The 16,337-nt window shown below is 40.9% G+C and overlaps 1 protein-coding gene and 1 long non-coding RNA gene across 2 annotated transcripts in view; one reads left to right on the top strand and one right to left on the bottom strand.

Annotated features, from left to right (window-relative positions):
- LOC124966040 (uncharacterized) overlaps nucleotides 1–2,123 on the top strand; it is a 39,417-nt gene extending 37,294 nt beyond the window's left edge. The window contains exon 3 of the long non-coding RNA XR_007105315.1: nucleotides 2,006–2,123. This is a non-coding gene — a long non-coding RNA (uncharacterized LOC124966040). The remainder of the gene's footprint in view (nucleotides 1–2,005) is intronic.
- Nucleotides 1–10,467, bottom strand: part of Znf507 (zinc finger protein 507) — a 40,820-nt gene extending 30,353 nt beyond the window's left edge. Inside the window, 5 exon segments of the mRNA XM_047527149.1 lie at nucleotides 1,246–2,132; nucleotides 2,135–2,696; nucleotides 2,698–3,380; nucleotides 8,803–8,896; nucleotides 10,325–10,467. Coding sequence (XP_047383105.1) covers nucleotides 1,246–2,132; nucleotides 2,135–2,696; nucleotides 2,698–3,378 — 2,130 coding nt within the window. The 5' untranslated portion in view covers nucleotides 3,379–3,380; nucleotides 8,803–8,896; nucleotides 10,325–10,467.
- Nucleotides 10,468–16,337: the final 5,870 nt, after the last annotated feature.

Genomic DNA, 16,337 nt, shown 5'->3' with positions numbered 1-16,337 from the left:
TTTACAGGAAGAATACATCGAAGAAGTCATAATCTCATCACAAAAGCGGTTCCTCTTTTCATATTCTCTGAAAGGAAGTGATCTCTTCTTAAGAGGTGTATAACCATGCAATATGCACACTGGCTGAACCACTCTGGAAGGCCCAGAGCTGGCAAGAGCAGAGTGTCAGGATAAATGCAACACTTCACAAAAATAAATTCAAACAGTAACCACTGAACTTCATGCTAATTTCTGTCTTTAAACATCAACTAGATGCATAAGAGGACCTATTAGAACTGCTCATCTGATGATATCCTCTTCTATTTCTACTCCACAAATCAAGAGTACAATAGCAGCTAAAGAACCCCCAGAACTTGCCTTTACAGTCTATTTGGATACCCTCCTTGGAATTTCATAAGGGTATCCAAGCAGTAGCAGGGACTCTCGGTGTTTTTATTCTTGATTACCTTTTTTTTTTTTTTTTTTTTAACACCACCACCAACTCTGGGTGATCTGACAGGACAGGAAAAGTCTACATCCAATTGGCCAGTTAAGATATATTTTTACCACATCTTACAAGATTGAAGTTCTAAACCAAGGATTGATACAATGCATATTTCCTTTACAAAAAAAAACGAAGAGCATTTTATACTAGCTGCCTGCCTTTAAGGTCAACAATAAGATGAAAATCAGACAGTATAAATAATCCTTGAAAGTTCCTTAAACTGCCCATTAAACACAGTATATGTGGCTTTATTTCTACTGGACGCTCTTTTAATAAGTCTAATATAAAGCACTTTCCCTTTTACAATGATATAAATCCTTGTTCACTGTATAGCAACTAAAATGACTGACTTGAATTTGGGGGCCAGGTAAGATAAGAAAAAGACATTTTTGTGAGGATGATACAGTTAAGTAAGTCAATGTGTATGTGGTGTCAATCTACTGTACACTCTACATTCCCCTGCAAATGAAATCAACATTTTAAAAATATAATGCACATTAAAATGCTAAAGTAGTAAGTATAAAGACTACTAAGGAGGCAGTAAGCTGGGGAAAGAATTCTGGAGCAGAAACTCTGAAGGTCTGGATTTCAGTCCCAACTTCAATACTAATCAGTTGGGATCTCCTGGGCAAATTTATCAAACTTTTCTGGAACTCATTGTCCTTTTCTATAAAATGAGGTGGCTGAACCAAATCAAGAAAGTTCCTTCCTCACTCTGGAATTCTAAAATTCTCTGAAAGAGTTCACTAACCAATGCTTACCTTATAATGAAAGGACTCTTCACACTGTTTACACTGGTATATTCTTGTTTTACAGTGGTTGATCATGTGGCTCTCCAAATCTTTGCTGTTGTCAGCTATGTGCTCACAAATAGGACACTGATATGGCTGTCTTTGTCGATGAACGCGTAGATGCTGCTTGATGTAACCCTTGTTACCACTTGTATAGTGACACAGGCGGCAACGGTAGGGCCGTTCAGCATTAGGGATATATTCTATCACATTGGTTCCCAATAAACTTGTATCACTGTTGGGTTGGCACTGGGCATTGTCCTGCAATTCTTTCAAAATGTCATCATCTGAAGCATTTTGATCTGTCCTTTCTCTCAATTTTTCAATTACAGTGAGTAGGGACATGCTGATGCCTGTCTTTACTTGTCCGTCTGACAATTCCTGTCTACCCTCTGGAAGTGCTACCAAGGTAGAGTTGCTTTGGTTAAAACTAGTTAAGCCATCTGAAGAGTTTTTAAGTGGTGACATCATTTTTGAATATGCCGCCAGTGGATTATCTACTTGCTTTTGTCCAGTATCTGGATTTAAGAGGTTTATATCCCCATAGTGTCCAAGATTGGCTCTTGTTAGTTCTGCAGCTCTTATAGGCATAGTGACAAGGGCTTCTGCAGCTAATGAGTGTAGTCTAAGGGACTCAGAATTTGTCCTTCTTCGGCCAGGTGGGGCATTTTCATCAGTAGCTAAGCCTTTACTTATTAACTCATTGTCTTTCTTTTCTGGATTGCTCCAGCCTATGATCAACCCCCCGATGTCAACAGTACATTTGTCAGCATGATAAATGTCATCAGTTTCGCCACATCCAGTTTGGGCTTCTGTTGGGTTCAAGTTTTTCCCTTCTTCAATTTCAGCATTCATAGGAAATGTTTCTGTGAAAGTGTTTCTTCGGCACTTGGTAAACGCTCCACTATCACATTAACATGCCCTTTTTTATTTGGGCTACTGCTGATGATTTTCTGTGCTGACGAAAGTAGGCTATCAGCAATCAGATTCTCCTCTGAATCAGAGATCACCTCTAGCATTTCTTCCTCGTTAGGGTCAAGGGTAACTGACTGACTTAGGTCTACTCCCCCTTCTGCACTGTGTTCTAAAGGAGATGATGACGACAATGGTTCAGAGCTGCAAATCTGCACTTGTACTGATGGTCCATTGTGGATACTCAGTTCACTGTCTCCAATAGCAATGACTACTGCATCAACCCCACCAGGTGCAGCAGACACTGAAGAATCCAGTAAGCCAAGAGGCTCATTTTCATTTTCGAAGATTGGATAGGAGCAATCAACTTCCCCTGCATGTTTCCAAGCATGTGTTTTCAACATTCTCTGCTGGCCACAAGTATAACTACAAAACAAGCATCGATACATGCCATACTGTTCATATGCATACCATTTCCTCCTACCCATTTCAGTCACGGATGCGGTTTGGGACAGTATGAGTTTGTGAACTGTCCACATTTACTGGGATGTCAGGAATGGTTTCATTATTTCTTTCAGTGGTTCTCGGACATAAGGAGTTGGAGGGGCTTATGCACTGCTGGGCTTTGGATTGGATGTGACTATTGGCATCATTTTCGTGGTCATTTACCACATGAGCTTCAAGTTCCTCTTGGCTTTTGGATGTAATATGGCACTCTGAGCACATTAATATTACTTCATTCTGCTGACCATGCTGCTTGATATGATCTTTCAACACAGAAAAAGAGGATGACAGAAACTTACAAAGGCTACACTGGTAAGACATAGCCTTCCCATCATTCTGGGCAAGAGTGTCAGGGGTAAAATTTACTTGTGACATCTCAGCTTTTCTAATATCAGCAGCAGGTGACTGGGTTACTTTTGCTGGAATCTCGCAAAGTTCTTGGGTTTCAAGAGAGTGTGCTGTAGCACTTGAACGTGGGCGTTTTTTTCCCAATCAGAAGACATTTTGTGACTTTTCATGCTCCACTATCTTGCTTAACTTCTGGATAACATGGATTAATGGATCTGCTTTAGCTTTTCTTTGTTCATCGATTTCTAATGAAGGAGTGATGACACCTTCAGCCGTCAGTATAGTTTCTTGTTCCCCTGTATCTGGCATCAACATGGCAATACTGCTGCCTTCTTCCATATCTGGAAGAATAACATACAAGAGTAAGAAATACCAGGTTACAGGATAAGTACAGGTATGTAATTCAGGAAATACATGCCGATTTTAGTGTCTAAGGTAATATAAATATTTTCTAAGCTGGGAGCTCCACATCAATGTACCTGGCTGTCCCCAAACTAGAGTTAAAGTGCTTAGAATTCACTTTGGAATGCAACCTCCTATCAAGTTTGATGATGGAGATCTTGTCATCCTTCACTTCTTCCTCTGGAAATTACTTTAACAATCTTTATTTCCTTCTTTCTTCACTATCTTTGCCTTCAACATCTATCTGGACCCAATCAGTATTTCCTCCCCTTATGCATAATGTCAAAAACAAAAACAGAGCCACTCTCAGTAACTTCAAGTTACTGTGAAACATCACTCTGTGAAGTCACACAATTCCTGAGAAACTATTTCTTAAACCAAAATGTAACTATAGATTTTTCACTAAAAATCACAATTTTTTCCTTCCTAAACCTTTGAAATTGTGAAAACATCATCATGTCACTGACAATAAAGGACACAGTGAATTTTGAGAAGTACTATGAAAATGAAACTAAATAAAAGCAATAACCTAGTTCCTTCTTTTACTTCCTTTGATTTATCTTCCTGAAGATAAACCACAAACTATGCTGTGGTTTTTTTCTAGAGGTTGTATTAGTGGCCAACTATTACTCATACCCACATGCATATTCTTTCCTGAAAGGGAAAGGGCCATCAGAGAAGGAAAAAGTTGATATTCCAGTTGTGCTTAAGGTCCAGAAATAAACGGTCCTTCGAAGGGGTTATCTGAGGGTCTTAATAATGCATTATGTCCTTGGAAGTCACTAAACATAAAATGCTCATAAATTTTTCTGCCTAAGTCTTGAATATATATTCAAGACTATATTTCCTGGCAGCACTTTCATTTCAAACATTTCCTTTGGCTTAAAGTGAGACTAATTTGTTGACTTGGATCACATTTTTAAGTTTAGGCTTTTTTCCAGCAACACGTTTTGTTTTTCCACATTTAGGTGCATTCTGGAATCTTACTCACAACACACAATAAATGCCAGCAAAATTTTTAGTGGCACTAGCTATAGACCAAAGACCATGCTATTCTTAAACTTTAGTACAGACTCTCAGTTCTTATTTTAGGTAATGAATCATGGCTCTTCTTCCCCACAGGGCTGAATCAACATATAAAGGCCATTCAGCCCCTTGCCAGGATCATATCTAACCCATCCCTCTAGACCTCCACCAGTGCTCTACCCAGCTTCAGTGCTAGTTTGCCCATATCAACTTTGGCAGCAATACAGCTTTTCCTCTTATTTTCTACTCTTTCTGGCACACCAGCTTTCTATATCTAGGTCCACATCAGGCAAAAATGCAAACATTTTACTCTTGGCTTCTTAAGTATTCCTTTTTCCCTCCTTGCTAATACTCTGTCCTATGAATCAGCTTTCTTCTCAGGGTCTGCTTCTTACCTACCTCACAGCAAGGAGTACATTCCACCATGATTACAATACTGACAGTGACCCCTGTTCCCAAAGACCAGTGGACTTTCAGCTACTCTTCTCCCCACACCAACTCTCAAAGAATTAGTTTGTTTTCATCTTTCTCAGGTAGAAAGAACAAGCCTTTTTAGATTTCTACTCTCAACCTTAAGTTGCTAAAGAGGAGATAAATGGGGGAACAAGTTTATTGGGAAAAACCCTTTGTCACTTCCTAAATCACTTTACTGCCTTAGAATTGCACATTTTTAGGCCAAGGGGAATTTTGGCTCTTCATGTGACCAATGATTTACTTTTTGGGTCATTAATTTAAGGCTTTTTTTTTTTTTTTTTTTTGCGGTACTGGGGCTTTATTTCTATCAATTCAATGTTTCATGCAAATTAGTTACATAACACATCTAATAACAGGAATCCCCAAACATTCAGTATCTTGAACAAGATGTGGCTCCCCACTGTAGACCAAAGGTCTCCTCCCTTGAAATGTAACATTCTTGTAGGCTGACTGATAATCAGGAGGTTAAGAGTGAATGTTTGCTCAATAGCCTTCGCACACCCACAGGGTTGCAAAGGTGACTCATGTTATCTCTTTTCTACTTAATGACATAATAGGAGGGAGACAGAGCAATGCAAATTGCTCCCCATGGATATTTCAGTGTGATCCTTGGGAAAAAAACAAAAGGAAAATGAAGAGGAGTTCATTTTATCTCAAGAAAAAGACTAATACAAAAGAATCAAAACACATTTTTAAAGCTATGTCTGCTCAGGCATTAGGAGCTAATGGAAATTTGCAGCAGATGCTCCAATTTTCCCTGAACATTTATGTAAGTATCTCATTTTAGATGCTGCATACATTTGGGGAAAAGTACAGTAATGGCAGCTATAAAACAGATATGACAACATAAAATACATCAGGAAACACCTGAGAAGCCACTTTGGGTCCACAAGCAAAATCAATACACAAGTAAACTCATTAAGACAAAAGTTGTTAAAAAAGGCTAAATAGCTCATAATAAAGTATATACAGAGGGGATGTTAACTTAAAGCCAACTCTTCAAATTCTGACAAAAAATTTTACTTAGACCATTCATACAATTGCATCTATAGCTCTCTATACTTACATCACTATCTACCCATCTACATATAGAGCACATCAAACACAGTAAAGTTTATTGGAATAAAAAAGATGAAAGTAAGAAGTATACATACAGTCCCAGTGACAACAATGACTACAACAAGGATCATTTGAATACTATCCTTGGACTTTAAGAGATGGACGTAAACACAATCTAAAAAATTTACCTGGACAGCGTAGGGATGAGGAAGGTGGGGATAAAGTAAAAACGACAATATCTGTGAATGAAGTTGTGTGATGAGTACCCAGAAGTTCATTATACTATTCTTTCCACTTGGTGAATGTCTACATTTTTCATTAATAGAAAGTTACCAAAAGAAAAAAAAAAGTGTTATGTGCAAAGCACAAAGTCACAGGAAAAATGGAACCACTTGACATTCATAGGACTCATAGTTTTAAATCGAACTGAGTGGCTAAGACAAATGCTGAAAAGCTAAAAGAATTAAGTAACAGCTTTTGAACAATGTAATAATATATAGGGTAAAACTATCAGAGGGCAACTGTTAATAGCCAAATCCTAACAGAGACTGAGGAGCTCCCTTGGGCTAGGAAGGTAAGAAAAGGCTTTTTGAAGAGGTAAGAGGTACACTGGCTCCCAAAGGATGGGCACTGTGCCATATGTCATCCATTTACTCTATATTCTCCTCTCCAATCTGCATTCTGTCCCAGGAGGGATTACATCATTAGGCTCACCTGCCCTCTGGTTTCTGGTTGAATTCTGTCAATAGAGAGTCATTACAGATCCCAGGGATATAGCAGAGTGAGAACAGAATATTCACTGTCCTAGTTCCCTGCCTCTAAGTTGTCTTGGACTATGTTCCTCAACACAGTCACTTCTCTCCAGACAGACTGTTCTATAAGACTGCTTCTGGTTCTGGGGCCTCTCCTTTCTGATGTTGCTAGGCTCCCAATAACTGTTTTATTCCTGTGCTCTGCCTACATAACTCCAACACTTTTATTAATAGTATCCTTGTAAATATACCCTCCTTGCATTAATCTAATTTAAATTTGCCATTTTATTCCTTGGAATATTGCTGATACAAGGGTAAGATTGACAAGAAAGGCAGCCATAACATTATAATATTTTTAGAAGTGAGAATAAGCATGCTATCTAGGGGTTAGCAAAAAGATCAAAATGCTTGGATAGGAAGGTTCACTCTGAGGACAGAATACTAGAGGCATAAGCAAAATCCATTGCTTGTATGAAATCATTAGAAATGACATTAGATCAAATATATCAAACTGTTACAAATAAACCAAAATTGCATCCCACACCAGAAAAGTTCTATAACCTGTTCTGCTGAGTCTCTTAAATCTTCCTTGACAATAGTAAATTCTCAGAAGCTTAGAATTAATGCCTTACCCAAGAAAAGTTGAGCTAAGTTATTTCCTATAATATGCTATTTGGTATATTTGTGTATCTAATTAGATCCTTTTAGTTATAGTAGTATGGTTATTGTAAGTGAAATCAAGTTGAACAATTCATGGGCCTGGAGAAAAGGCTGTAATTTTCTATGTATACATAAAAACAGTACAATATCACATAAAGAATCTTCTCTTTCAGACTAAGAATTTGTTCTTCTCCAACTAGAAAACAAATTGTGCAACAGAAATAAAGGCCAATTCCCCCCATTTTTTTTTTTCAGAGTCTCATAATTTTAAAATACATTTATTTTGCTCCAATCAAAAGCAAACGGGACAAAAATTCATGGGTCCTTCCTCTATAGTGCCCTTAGTTAGCTGTGTGACCTCAGGCAAGTCACTATCTCTGTAGGTTTTGGATCATCCAGATATAAAACAAGAGGGTGGAGCTGGATAGACTCAGAGGTCCTTCAATTATAAACTGCTTTAAAGAGTTACCTGGAAACTGCTTATGCTTTATATAGGTTTACCTTTCTTATGTCAGCTATAATTTATATGACTTAAATCTCCTTAGCACAATTAATTATTAATTGCCACTACGAAAAAAACTGAATATAAATATCACGAATACATGAATTTCATAGTCTAGAATTTCTTAGCTGGCGGCCAGCCTGAGGGAATATTCTAATTTGGCAGCTGCAATTAAAGACATAAGGTCTAACTAACATTAACCAATATTCAGATTTACTCTGATTTGTTGAGTACCTATAATGTGCCAAGCACAGTGCAGGGGACTATTAAGAAACGATTGAGGAACTCCTTGCCCTTGAGGTGCAAGTCTAGGGAGCCTATGTAGATTTTCTGTAACACTCATGTAATTTCTGGTCATACCAGCCTCTTTTTTTGGCAGATAAAGAACTTTACAGATGTAAAGCAGCACACTGTTTAAGAAATGGAATACAGTTGAGCATGGTGGTACATGAGGCTGAGGCAGGAGGATCACAAGTTCAAAGCCAGCCTCAGAAACTTAGATCCTCTCAAAAAAAAAAAAAAAAAAAATATATATATATATACATATATATATATATTTTAAAAAATGGCTGGGGATGTGGCTTAGTGGTTAAGTACCTCTGGGTTCAATCCCTGGTGCCACCCCCTCCTCCAAAGGGGGGAAAAAAAGGAAAGAAAGAAAGGTAGGTCTAGAACTCAGGCAGGACAATCTTATTCTAAATCCATGCTTTTCCTAACACAATAAGTTTCCTCTCAATTCTCAGTGAGAACATACTGAAGAGTAACAGCCCTTTACAGGTAGGCTGCAAACATGTTAACGTATTTGCTCCTCATAATTTTTTGGGATAGGCTAAGTAGTGTTATACAATTTTATAAATATGGAAACTCAATGAGGTTTAAGTGACTTACCCAAGGTTACATGGCTGTTAAGTGGTAGAGTCAGTGTCTTTCAAATCAATTTCTGAAATTAATACAGTCCCTTGGATCAATCTTCAAAATCCAGCTGTGGCCAAGAATGAAAGTATACAGTATCAAACATTTCTTTTTTGGTGAAACAAAGTAATGATTTAATTTGGGCAGTGAAAAATTTTCCAATACTCAATGTCAAAAAGAAATTTAGAAGAATGTTCATGCAATCTAATTATGTGGTGCAAATTAACATAATTCAACAAGTACATGTGAGGATTTTTCAGAAGTTAGAAAAAAATAGTTCTGGAAACTTCTCCTAATTGACTGTATATTTCCTTTTACCTCAGACTGTATGAAATGGACTCAACACACTGTTTGTCTTACTGACATCAGTATGGAGTAATACAATTCATATTGCTATTTTAACCTTAACCAAAATACAGTTCTAAGAGATGATTACATAAATTGTACAAGCACAGTGGGCAGAATGGCAGTATGAAAAAATATGACACAATGGCTTGACCTATATATGTCTTCTAATGTAATTTCCTCCCCTGGTCCTACATTTCTTGGCTATTGTTTCTTATGCTAGTTAGTATGAACCTAAAGGTCAAAGAATGATTATTGGTTTCATCTAGAAAACGACTAACTTATTGCTTATAGTTCAATAAAATAGTTCACTGCTCGGGAAGAAAACACGTTTCAGGCCTCCTCTGAAGTTAATTTTCAACCACTTACTGTGGTAAAGAAATGAAGGGCCAGACTTTCTCCTTTAATCTATGACACAATCCATTCACTGAGTCAGAATGGAGTACTTAAGAAAGTACAAACTCAAGGAGGTGATAAATCCAGTAATTGCCTGATAAGAGCAATGTAGTCTGATAGCGAATTTACAGTCCACTGCAGGAACTAAAAAAAAGGCAGCCTTCGGGTTGGGTGGGTTGACTGCCTAATTAATCATCCAGGTCTTCCACACAAACCATACACTCCGAATGCCCCCAGGTCTTAAAAGGTGGACACTTTCCCCAATGATCTCTGGAGAGATCATTCCATTGAAATGAACGATGTTAAGTACGAAAGGCCTGAAGTGCTGCTTTCTGTACTAGCTCTTATTGCACCATACAGGGGCTGAGGCGATTGGGGTTGAGAAAAGTAATCAAGAGATGCGGCAAGAACAGTTGTTAGCTCCATCCTGACTGACTTAAGCGACATCACATTTGCACGGGGGAAGGGAGCAACGCCTCAGACAGGCCTGCCTGGGGGCGCCAAGCTGGAGACAGTATGCAGGAAGCGGCAGGTTCCCCCACCCCCAGTTGCAGGGCAAGGCCGGGTCTCCGCAGGCCTTGCTGTGAACGGCTCGGAGGACAGAAAGGGGACCTGGAACTTGGGCCATGTGGCAAGCACCGGGAAGGTGTCAGCCGGCTGAGGAGGAAGCGGACGCCGGTGGAGGCCTGAGGGAAGAATGCACATGGCCGGCGGCGGCGCTAACAGCGAGCGGAGGGGCGGCCCCGGGGCGCCGTACCTGCGGTTGGGCGGCGGCTGCTGCTTCCGCGAGCCTCTTTTGGCCGGCCAGGACCCTGCCGTGCCCTCGCTCGCGTCCTCGCCCACCTCTCTCCCGGCTCTTTTCCCTCTTTTCCCCCTCTTTCCCCCGCCTCATCCGGAGCTCCAAGATGGCGGCGCTAGGGCCAGATCACGTGAGCCGCGGGCAGGTCAGGTGACCCGAGTGGCGGGCGAAGGGGCGGGGCAACGATCAGGCCCCGCCCTCTGCCATCCGGGCCGCGGGGGCTGCCGAGGCTGGAGGGGAGCGAAGTAGGTGTAGGACTGGCTTGCTGCTGTCTCCGGCTCCGCGGCGGGTTCCGCTGGCGTTGTCCGGTTCTCACGTCCCCTTCCTTGCCCTGTCAGAGCCCTCTAGGTCTAAAAGTCGTCGCGTTATTTACTTTGGAGCCTTCCCACGACGCCTAGATCTACTATGTGCTAACTTTATCAGTCTACTTTCCCCGTAATTGGCATTCAACAGTGGCCATTGACATTCTTTTCATTCTTGTGTCTGTGAATTTGTGTTACTTCTTCTGATGGAGCTATACTTCTTGATGGAGCTAAACTATAGAGGTCCTGACTGGGTCCATGGCTTTAATTCAGGTGTGCCTGCTAAGGGACAAGGCTGACCCTGGGAAATCTATTTGCTTCAGAGAATTTTCAAGGGTTGTAGGATCGGAATTGATTAATTCTGACTCAGTAACACAATCTCAGCCCTCTGAGGGTTTGATAGTATTTGTCATTTGATCTGTTTCATGAAATACCATGGTATAAGCAGCCCTGTTTTGGTTCCCCTGCTAACATGGAGACATAATGGGAGTGAAGTATTCCACCCAACTTCACCAAGAAACTAGGCAGCTTTGGTATATAAGGAGTTACACAGGCTGAATCCTTGAGTCTAGATTCAGCAGGTGGGCCACAAAGGAAAGGAAGTAAAACTGAAGATTCTGCTCATAGCAATGGACTGGACTTGTTAGGTGAGATGTCTTTTGGATACTTCCAGATATATTTAGAGGCTTTTACAAGCAGGATGGGCTGTCAAGTGAGTACATAGGGGGAAGACCCCAAATACACAATAAAATTTATATTCGTTGTTAACTAGGTCAATAATTCAACTTACTGAATCTCAGGCTACAAATACACCTGAATTTGAGTGTTGGGAAACCCACAAGTGAAAGAAAGTAAATAAATCTTTATCTGAGGTTCCGGGGGTTATTTCTGGTATTCACCAGTTATTTTCCATTGTTTCTCTTCCAGCACATGGTTAGATGAACTTTCTGGTTCTCTTGTGTTTGAAGATATGACTCGTGACTCGTATGGGCTAATGAATTGCTTGTGGAAGTGAGGGGTGTCACCCCCATACTGGAACTTTTAATTAATTTCTCTCTGGTTTGATAATTGCCAAAGTCACTCTGTCAGTCTATATCTTAGAGTGATGGTGGTGAGCTGAACTCCCAGCTGATCAATGATAGATAGTGACTTGCTTGGGTAAGCAAGTCACTGAGGTTTTGGAGCTATTTGTTACTGCAGCACGGCATAGCTATTGCTGGCATTCTGGAACTGGAAGAGGCAGAGCCATGGGAATAAAACATTACAGGCAGAAAGGAATGTTAATAGAAGAATTAGGAGACAAGGTATAAGAAGCAGAAGCTGATAGAAAAACGTAGACAACTTCAAAAAGCCTCCATATTTTTTTTTCCTGTAAAAGAACTCTTCAGAAAATCACAGTAAACATTTTTAAGTAAGAGCAATGAAGAGAAATTCAGGTGTAGTTCAACTGAACTTGTGGACAAATCATCTAAACTCTTCCCAGCACCTTCCACCTGCCACAGAATGTTATTTATCATGATTTAATTAACCAATCATAGTAAGATTTAGTGTTATAGATAGGAAACTTGCTTACTCAGTTATCTAGCACCTATTCGGTGGAATCTGATTCTGTTTCCAGATGAGAGATGACCCAGATAACTGAATCCCTGTCTCCACACACCTCATTATTCTACTTTGGGGCCATTAATTAGTTGATAAGGTTAAAGGTTTCACTTCTTCTACAAGTATCATGGGTCTGTATCTCCTAAAGTAGCCAGGGAGTCTGATAATACATAGTGCTTTACAACTTAAAACAGAGCACTGTTTAAATTTTGGGAACACTAAGGACAGGATGTTAAGTAAGTTGCAAGGTGATAACTGGCCATAAACTGAATGGGACACTAAACCAGTTGAAACTTGAGGGAGAGTTACCTGTTTCCAGCCCTGAAACTTATGAAGGACACCTTGTCTTCCGTGTAAGAAGATTAGATTAGATTTCTTTTGAAGAGATTAATCATGTAAGTCTTTGGCATAGCACAGAAAATTGGATGAGACATGTAGCCTGTATTTCTTTTAGCAGTAATTTTTATCATGACCTTTAAAAAATACACTGCTTAAAAAAAAAAAAAAAAGGAAAGATGGAGGAAGGGTGAGAGGAGACAGGTGGGCTGCTAAAAGGGAAAAGGACATAGTAGTGTGAGCTGAGAAGATAAACTGAAAAATTATTCCAGACTTTGCTATTTAGCTCCGTGGGGACTGTGAGCAGGTGGGTTCCATCTTTCTGATGTTTTCACCTTGCTTGTAAAACAAGAAGTTCCATTTATCCTTTTTTTTTTAAATTCAAATGTCTTGTATATGGAAGTACAGAGTTTAATTATAGGAATTCTTTGGGTTCAAAATGGGACTTCATTATTTATAATAGCAAGACCTAATTTTATTAATGAATGAAAAGATTGCTTGATATAAGTCAGAGGAATGTAAGATTAAAAGACATGACATATTATTATATATACAGCTGTCAGAGATAAATTAACACTAACTCTGGATTCTATACTCTTTGCATCCTGAATATACACCTAGAAATACTTCATAATTACAGTTCAGGTCTCAAGAATCATCATAAATTATCCGTCTGTCATTCATTCTCTGCTAAAAGCCACAGACCTACGTTATTTCAGCAGCCTATTGACATCTAAAATCCCCGGTGCTACGAGGCATACATACGAATTTATTTCTTATTGAAGGCCCAAATAGAAGAATATAGAGCAACACAGCAACCATGTATGACAAGGAATAAAAGGAGAAAGAGTAGAAAACTTGATTGCAAGAATTGGGGTTTGCTTTAGCAGATATGGATGGGTCTTGTGTAAATTTCAGCTGTGCTCTTTTGGGTCTGAGATGCTAAATGGTTTAGAAAAGGCCCACAAAAGAGCTTGGTTAGTCATATCAAGTACCGAAGCCCAGCAATCAAGGTCACAGTGAAATTCAGTCTGAAGTTCTAGCCTTGGGGCTGTCTTACATTCAGGACCTGGGCATAAGGACAAGAATCAATGGTGGTGACATCTAGTGGCCTATCTGGAACGTGCAGTCAAACCGCAAAGCACTCCAGTGGGAAGTGGGACATTGGCCTTGCCCAGCTAACCCAGGCTTGACCCGGGGGTCCCTGAATCAGTCTGAGTTTGGTTTCTGGCAAAGATTCCCTGAATGCATGTTGATTTATGGTTGAGATCCAGGAAATGCAGCAGCAGGCTGGGAGTGGAGGTGGAGAAGGCTGCTTTTGGGGACGACAGGAGGCTCCTTTCAGTCTAGTCTGCATATGCCACAGACTTGTGCTGCAGCAAGCGTGGCTCAGCAGAGCTGCGCGATGAAGCAGGGAGCTTGCCTCCGCCAGACTGTCTCTCTGCTTCAACGCAGACTGGTTATTGGAACGCGCAGGCAATTTTCAGTCGTCTTTGTCAATAAAACCAGTCTCTTCTCTGCAAGGGGAATGAAAATGAGATCCGGAGGCTTCCAAAGGGCTCTCTTCTTTTGCCACTTTATTTGCCCAAGATCCATGTAGTAGCTCAGTTGGGATGGGTGGTAGCTATTTGCTATGTCCCAAACCCTGTTGACAGGTAATACCCCCTGCTTCTGAACAAGACAATCTGATTGTAATAGGATACTGTTAACTTCTCCCTGGAGAAGAAGCAGTTTCCTTAAAGCAGCCACCTTTATTGATGAGAAGGTCCAAGGAAGAAAATGAAAAGAAGAAGATGATGAAGAAAGACACTAAGAGCAGAAGTAACTGCTAATCAAACCCAGAGAGCCTACCTAAGGGGTAACCATGTAGCTTAAAAATATGTCATTTGTTATTTTGACATCTCATCTTGAGGTGATAGACGAGGAGGAGCCGCTCGAATCATTGTCATTTGGCCAAGAGTACCACTTCTTGCTTTTAAAGGCATTAGGAAATGGATAGATAAGAAGAGAGAGCAAGTAGTCTTGGGAGGTAGAGGACCTTCTGTGGTCTTCCAGCTTTGAGCCTCTTATATACTATGGAAGACCCAGCACAGGGCACATGGTACAGTACTTGACCTCTGGGGATGCTTCTTTTACCGAGAAAGAGACACAAATGAGAAAGAGAAAAAGCAAGTGAGATGCGTGTAGTACGCACAGAAAGTCCCTCCTGCAATGCAAGCCCTTTTGGACCTCATTATAAGCCCCATCAAGCTACAAGGTGGGGGGCCCTGCTGGGAGTGGCATTTGAGTGTCAGGTATGAGTAGGGTTGCAGGGTGCAAGGAAGCTTTATGAGCAGGTGTCCAGGCTCCTGTGTAATCTATGCCACTTGTACCTGCCCGTTTCTTTCTTCTCACACCTTTGGATCACGTGCAGGGAGACACCGATGGTCAGCCAATGGTGGGAAGAAGCCTGAGAAAAGCTCAAGAACGGGTCAGCTTGGGAGAAAAGGGACCAATAAGAATGGAGGTGTGAAGTGAGAGTGGACACAGGGCACCTGTCTGGATAGTGAAGACCCTTCTGGGTTTGGAGTGGGGAGCAGAGAGAGCTACAGCCGGAAGGGCATGTTGGAGCTGGGGCTGGACCAGGCAGAGACAGGCAGTGAGCTCCACGGAGGGACGTGCTGGTGGAGGGCCCTGTGCTAGGGGCTCTACTTGCGTTATTTCACACATCTTGGTGCACTTAGCTCCACTCTCGTTCATTACCAATGCAATCACTGCATTAGCATTTCTACCCTGGTGGGACCCAGGTCCCAGTAGGCCCAGGGAGCTTGTCAATATCATTCACTGATATTCCCCGTTGGTCTAGAACAGGGCCTAGAATGTAGCTTCATTCAGTAAATACGTAGTGAGTGGATGAAAGGCTGGTTTCATTTAGCAGACAAGCTCCCAGGTATGTATTTAATTGGGAAACCTACTCAAAAGCAGTCTTTTGGAAAGATAGGGTATCACATGGAGGCCTGGGGGTTTGGGAAAGAGAATAAAAAAATGACAACCAGTTAGGAACCTGGAGTAGGCCTGAGAGAGGACCCAAGAATCCAGCCTGCTGACTGGTTTTCTCTCTGAGCTTCAAAATCTATTAGCACCCACTAGCTGTGTGACCTAGGATAAGTTACTTAACCTCTCTATGCCTCACTTCATCTGTAAAGTGGGGACAGCAATACTCATAGGGCTGTTGAAAGTTTGAAGGATAACATGTACGTGAGGCACTGAGGTAACCTGACTCAGTATACGGCGTGATTAATAAACAACACTATTATATTTGCAAAGATTGAGACAGGTGCAATATGGAATGGAAGGAAAAGATGGAGACAAGGGACACTGAACAATGAATATGGAGCATTTGATGGCTAACTGGAAATAAGGTGTGAAGTCAAGGGCCAGTAAGCACTTGACTCATTCAGCACGCCCTTGACTGAGGTTGTCATTTGCAAGGCTCCAGACACCAGTGCACCAATGACAGAGGCAGCACAGAAGTCAGAGGACACACAGAAGAGGAGGAGAGGGACAGCATCACGGAGCTACTCTATAATCAGCTTAGGAGTCGTGGAGTTTGATGTGAGCTTGTTAGTAATGTCACATATGACGACGTGGGTTTTCAGCCTATTTTTCTTAAATGCGGATTTTCTTGGCAACTGAATGTATGCTAACACCCTAAGATTTAGTTACATTTTGGTTAAGAAGTCCAGAAGACT

Source organism: Sciurus carolinensis, chromosome 16 (assembly GCF_902686445.1).
Source record: "Sciurus carolinensis chromosome 16, mSciCar1.2, whole genome shotgun sequence".
NCBI classification, from domain to species: Eukaryota; Metazoa; Chordata; class Mammalia; order Rodentia; family Sciuridae; genus Sciurus; species Sciurus carolinensis.
The sequence above is the reverse complement of the archived record's forward strand: the minus strand, read 5'-3'. Positions and strand labels throughout refer to the sequence as shown.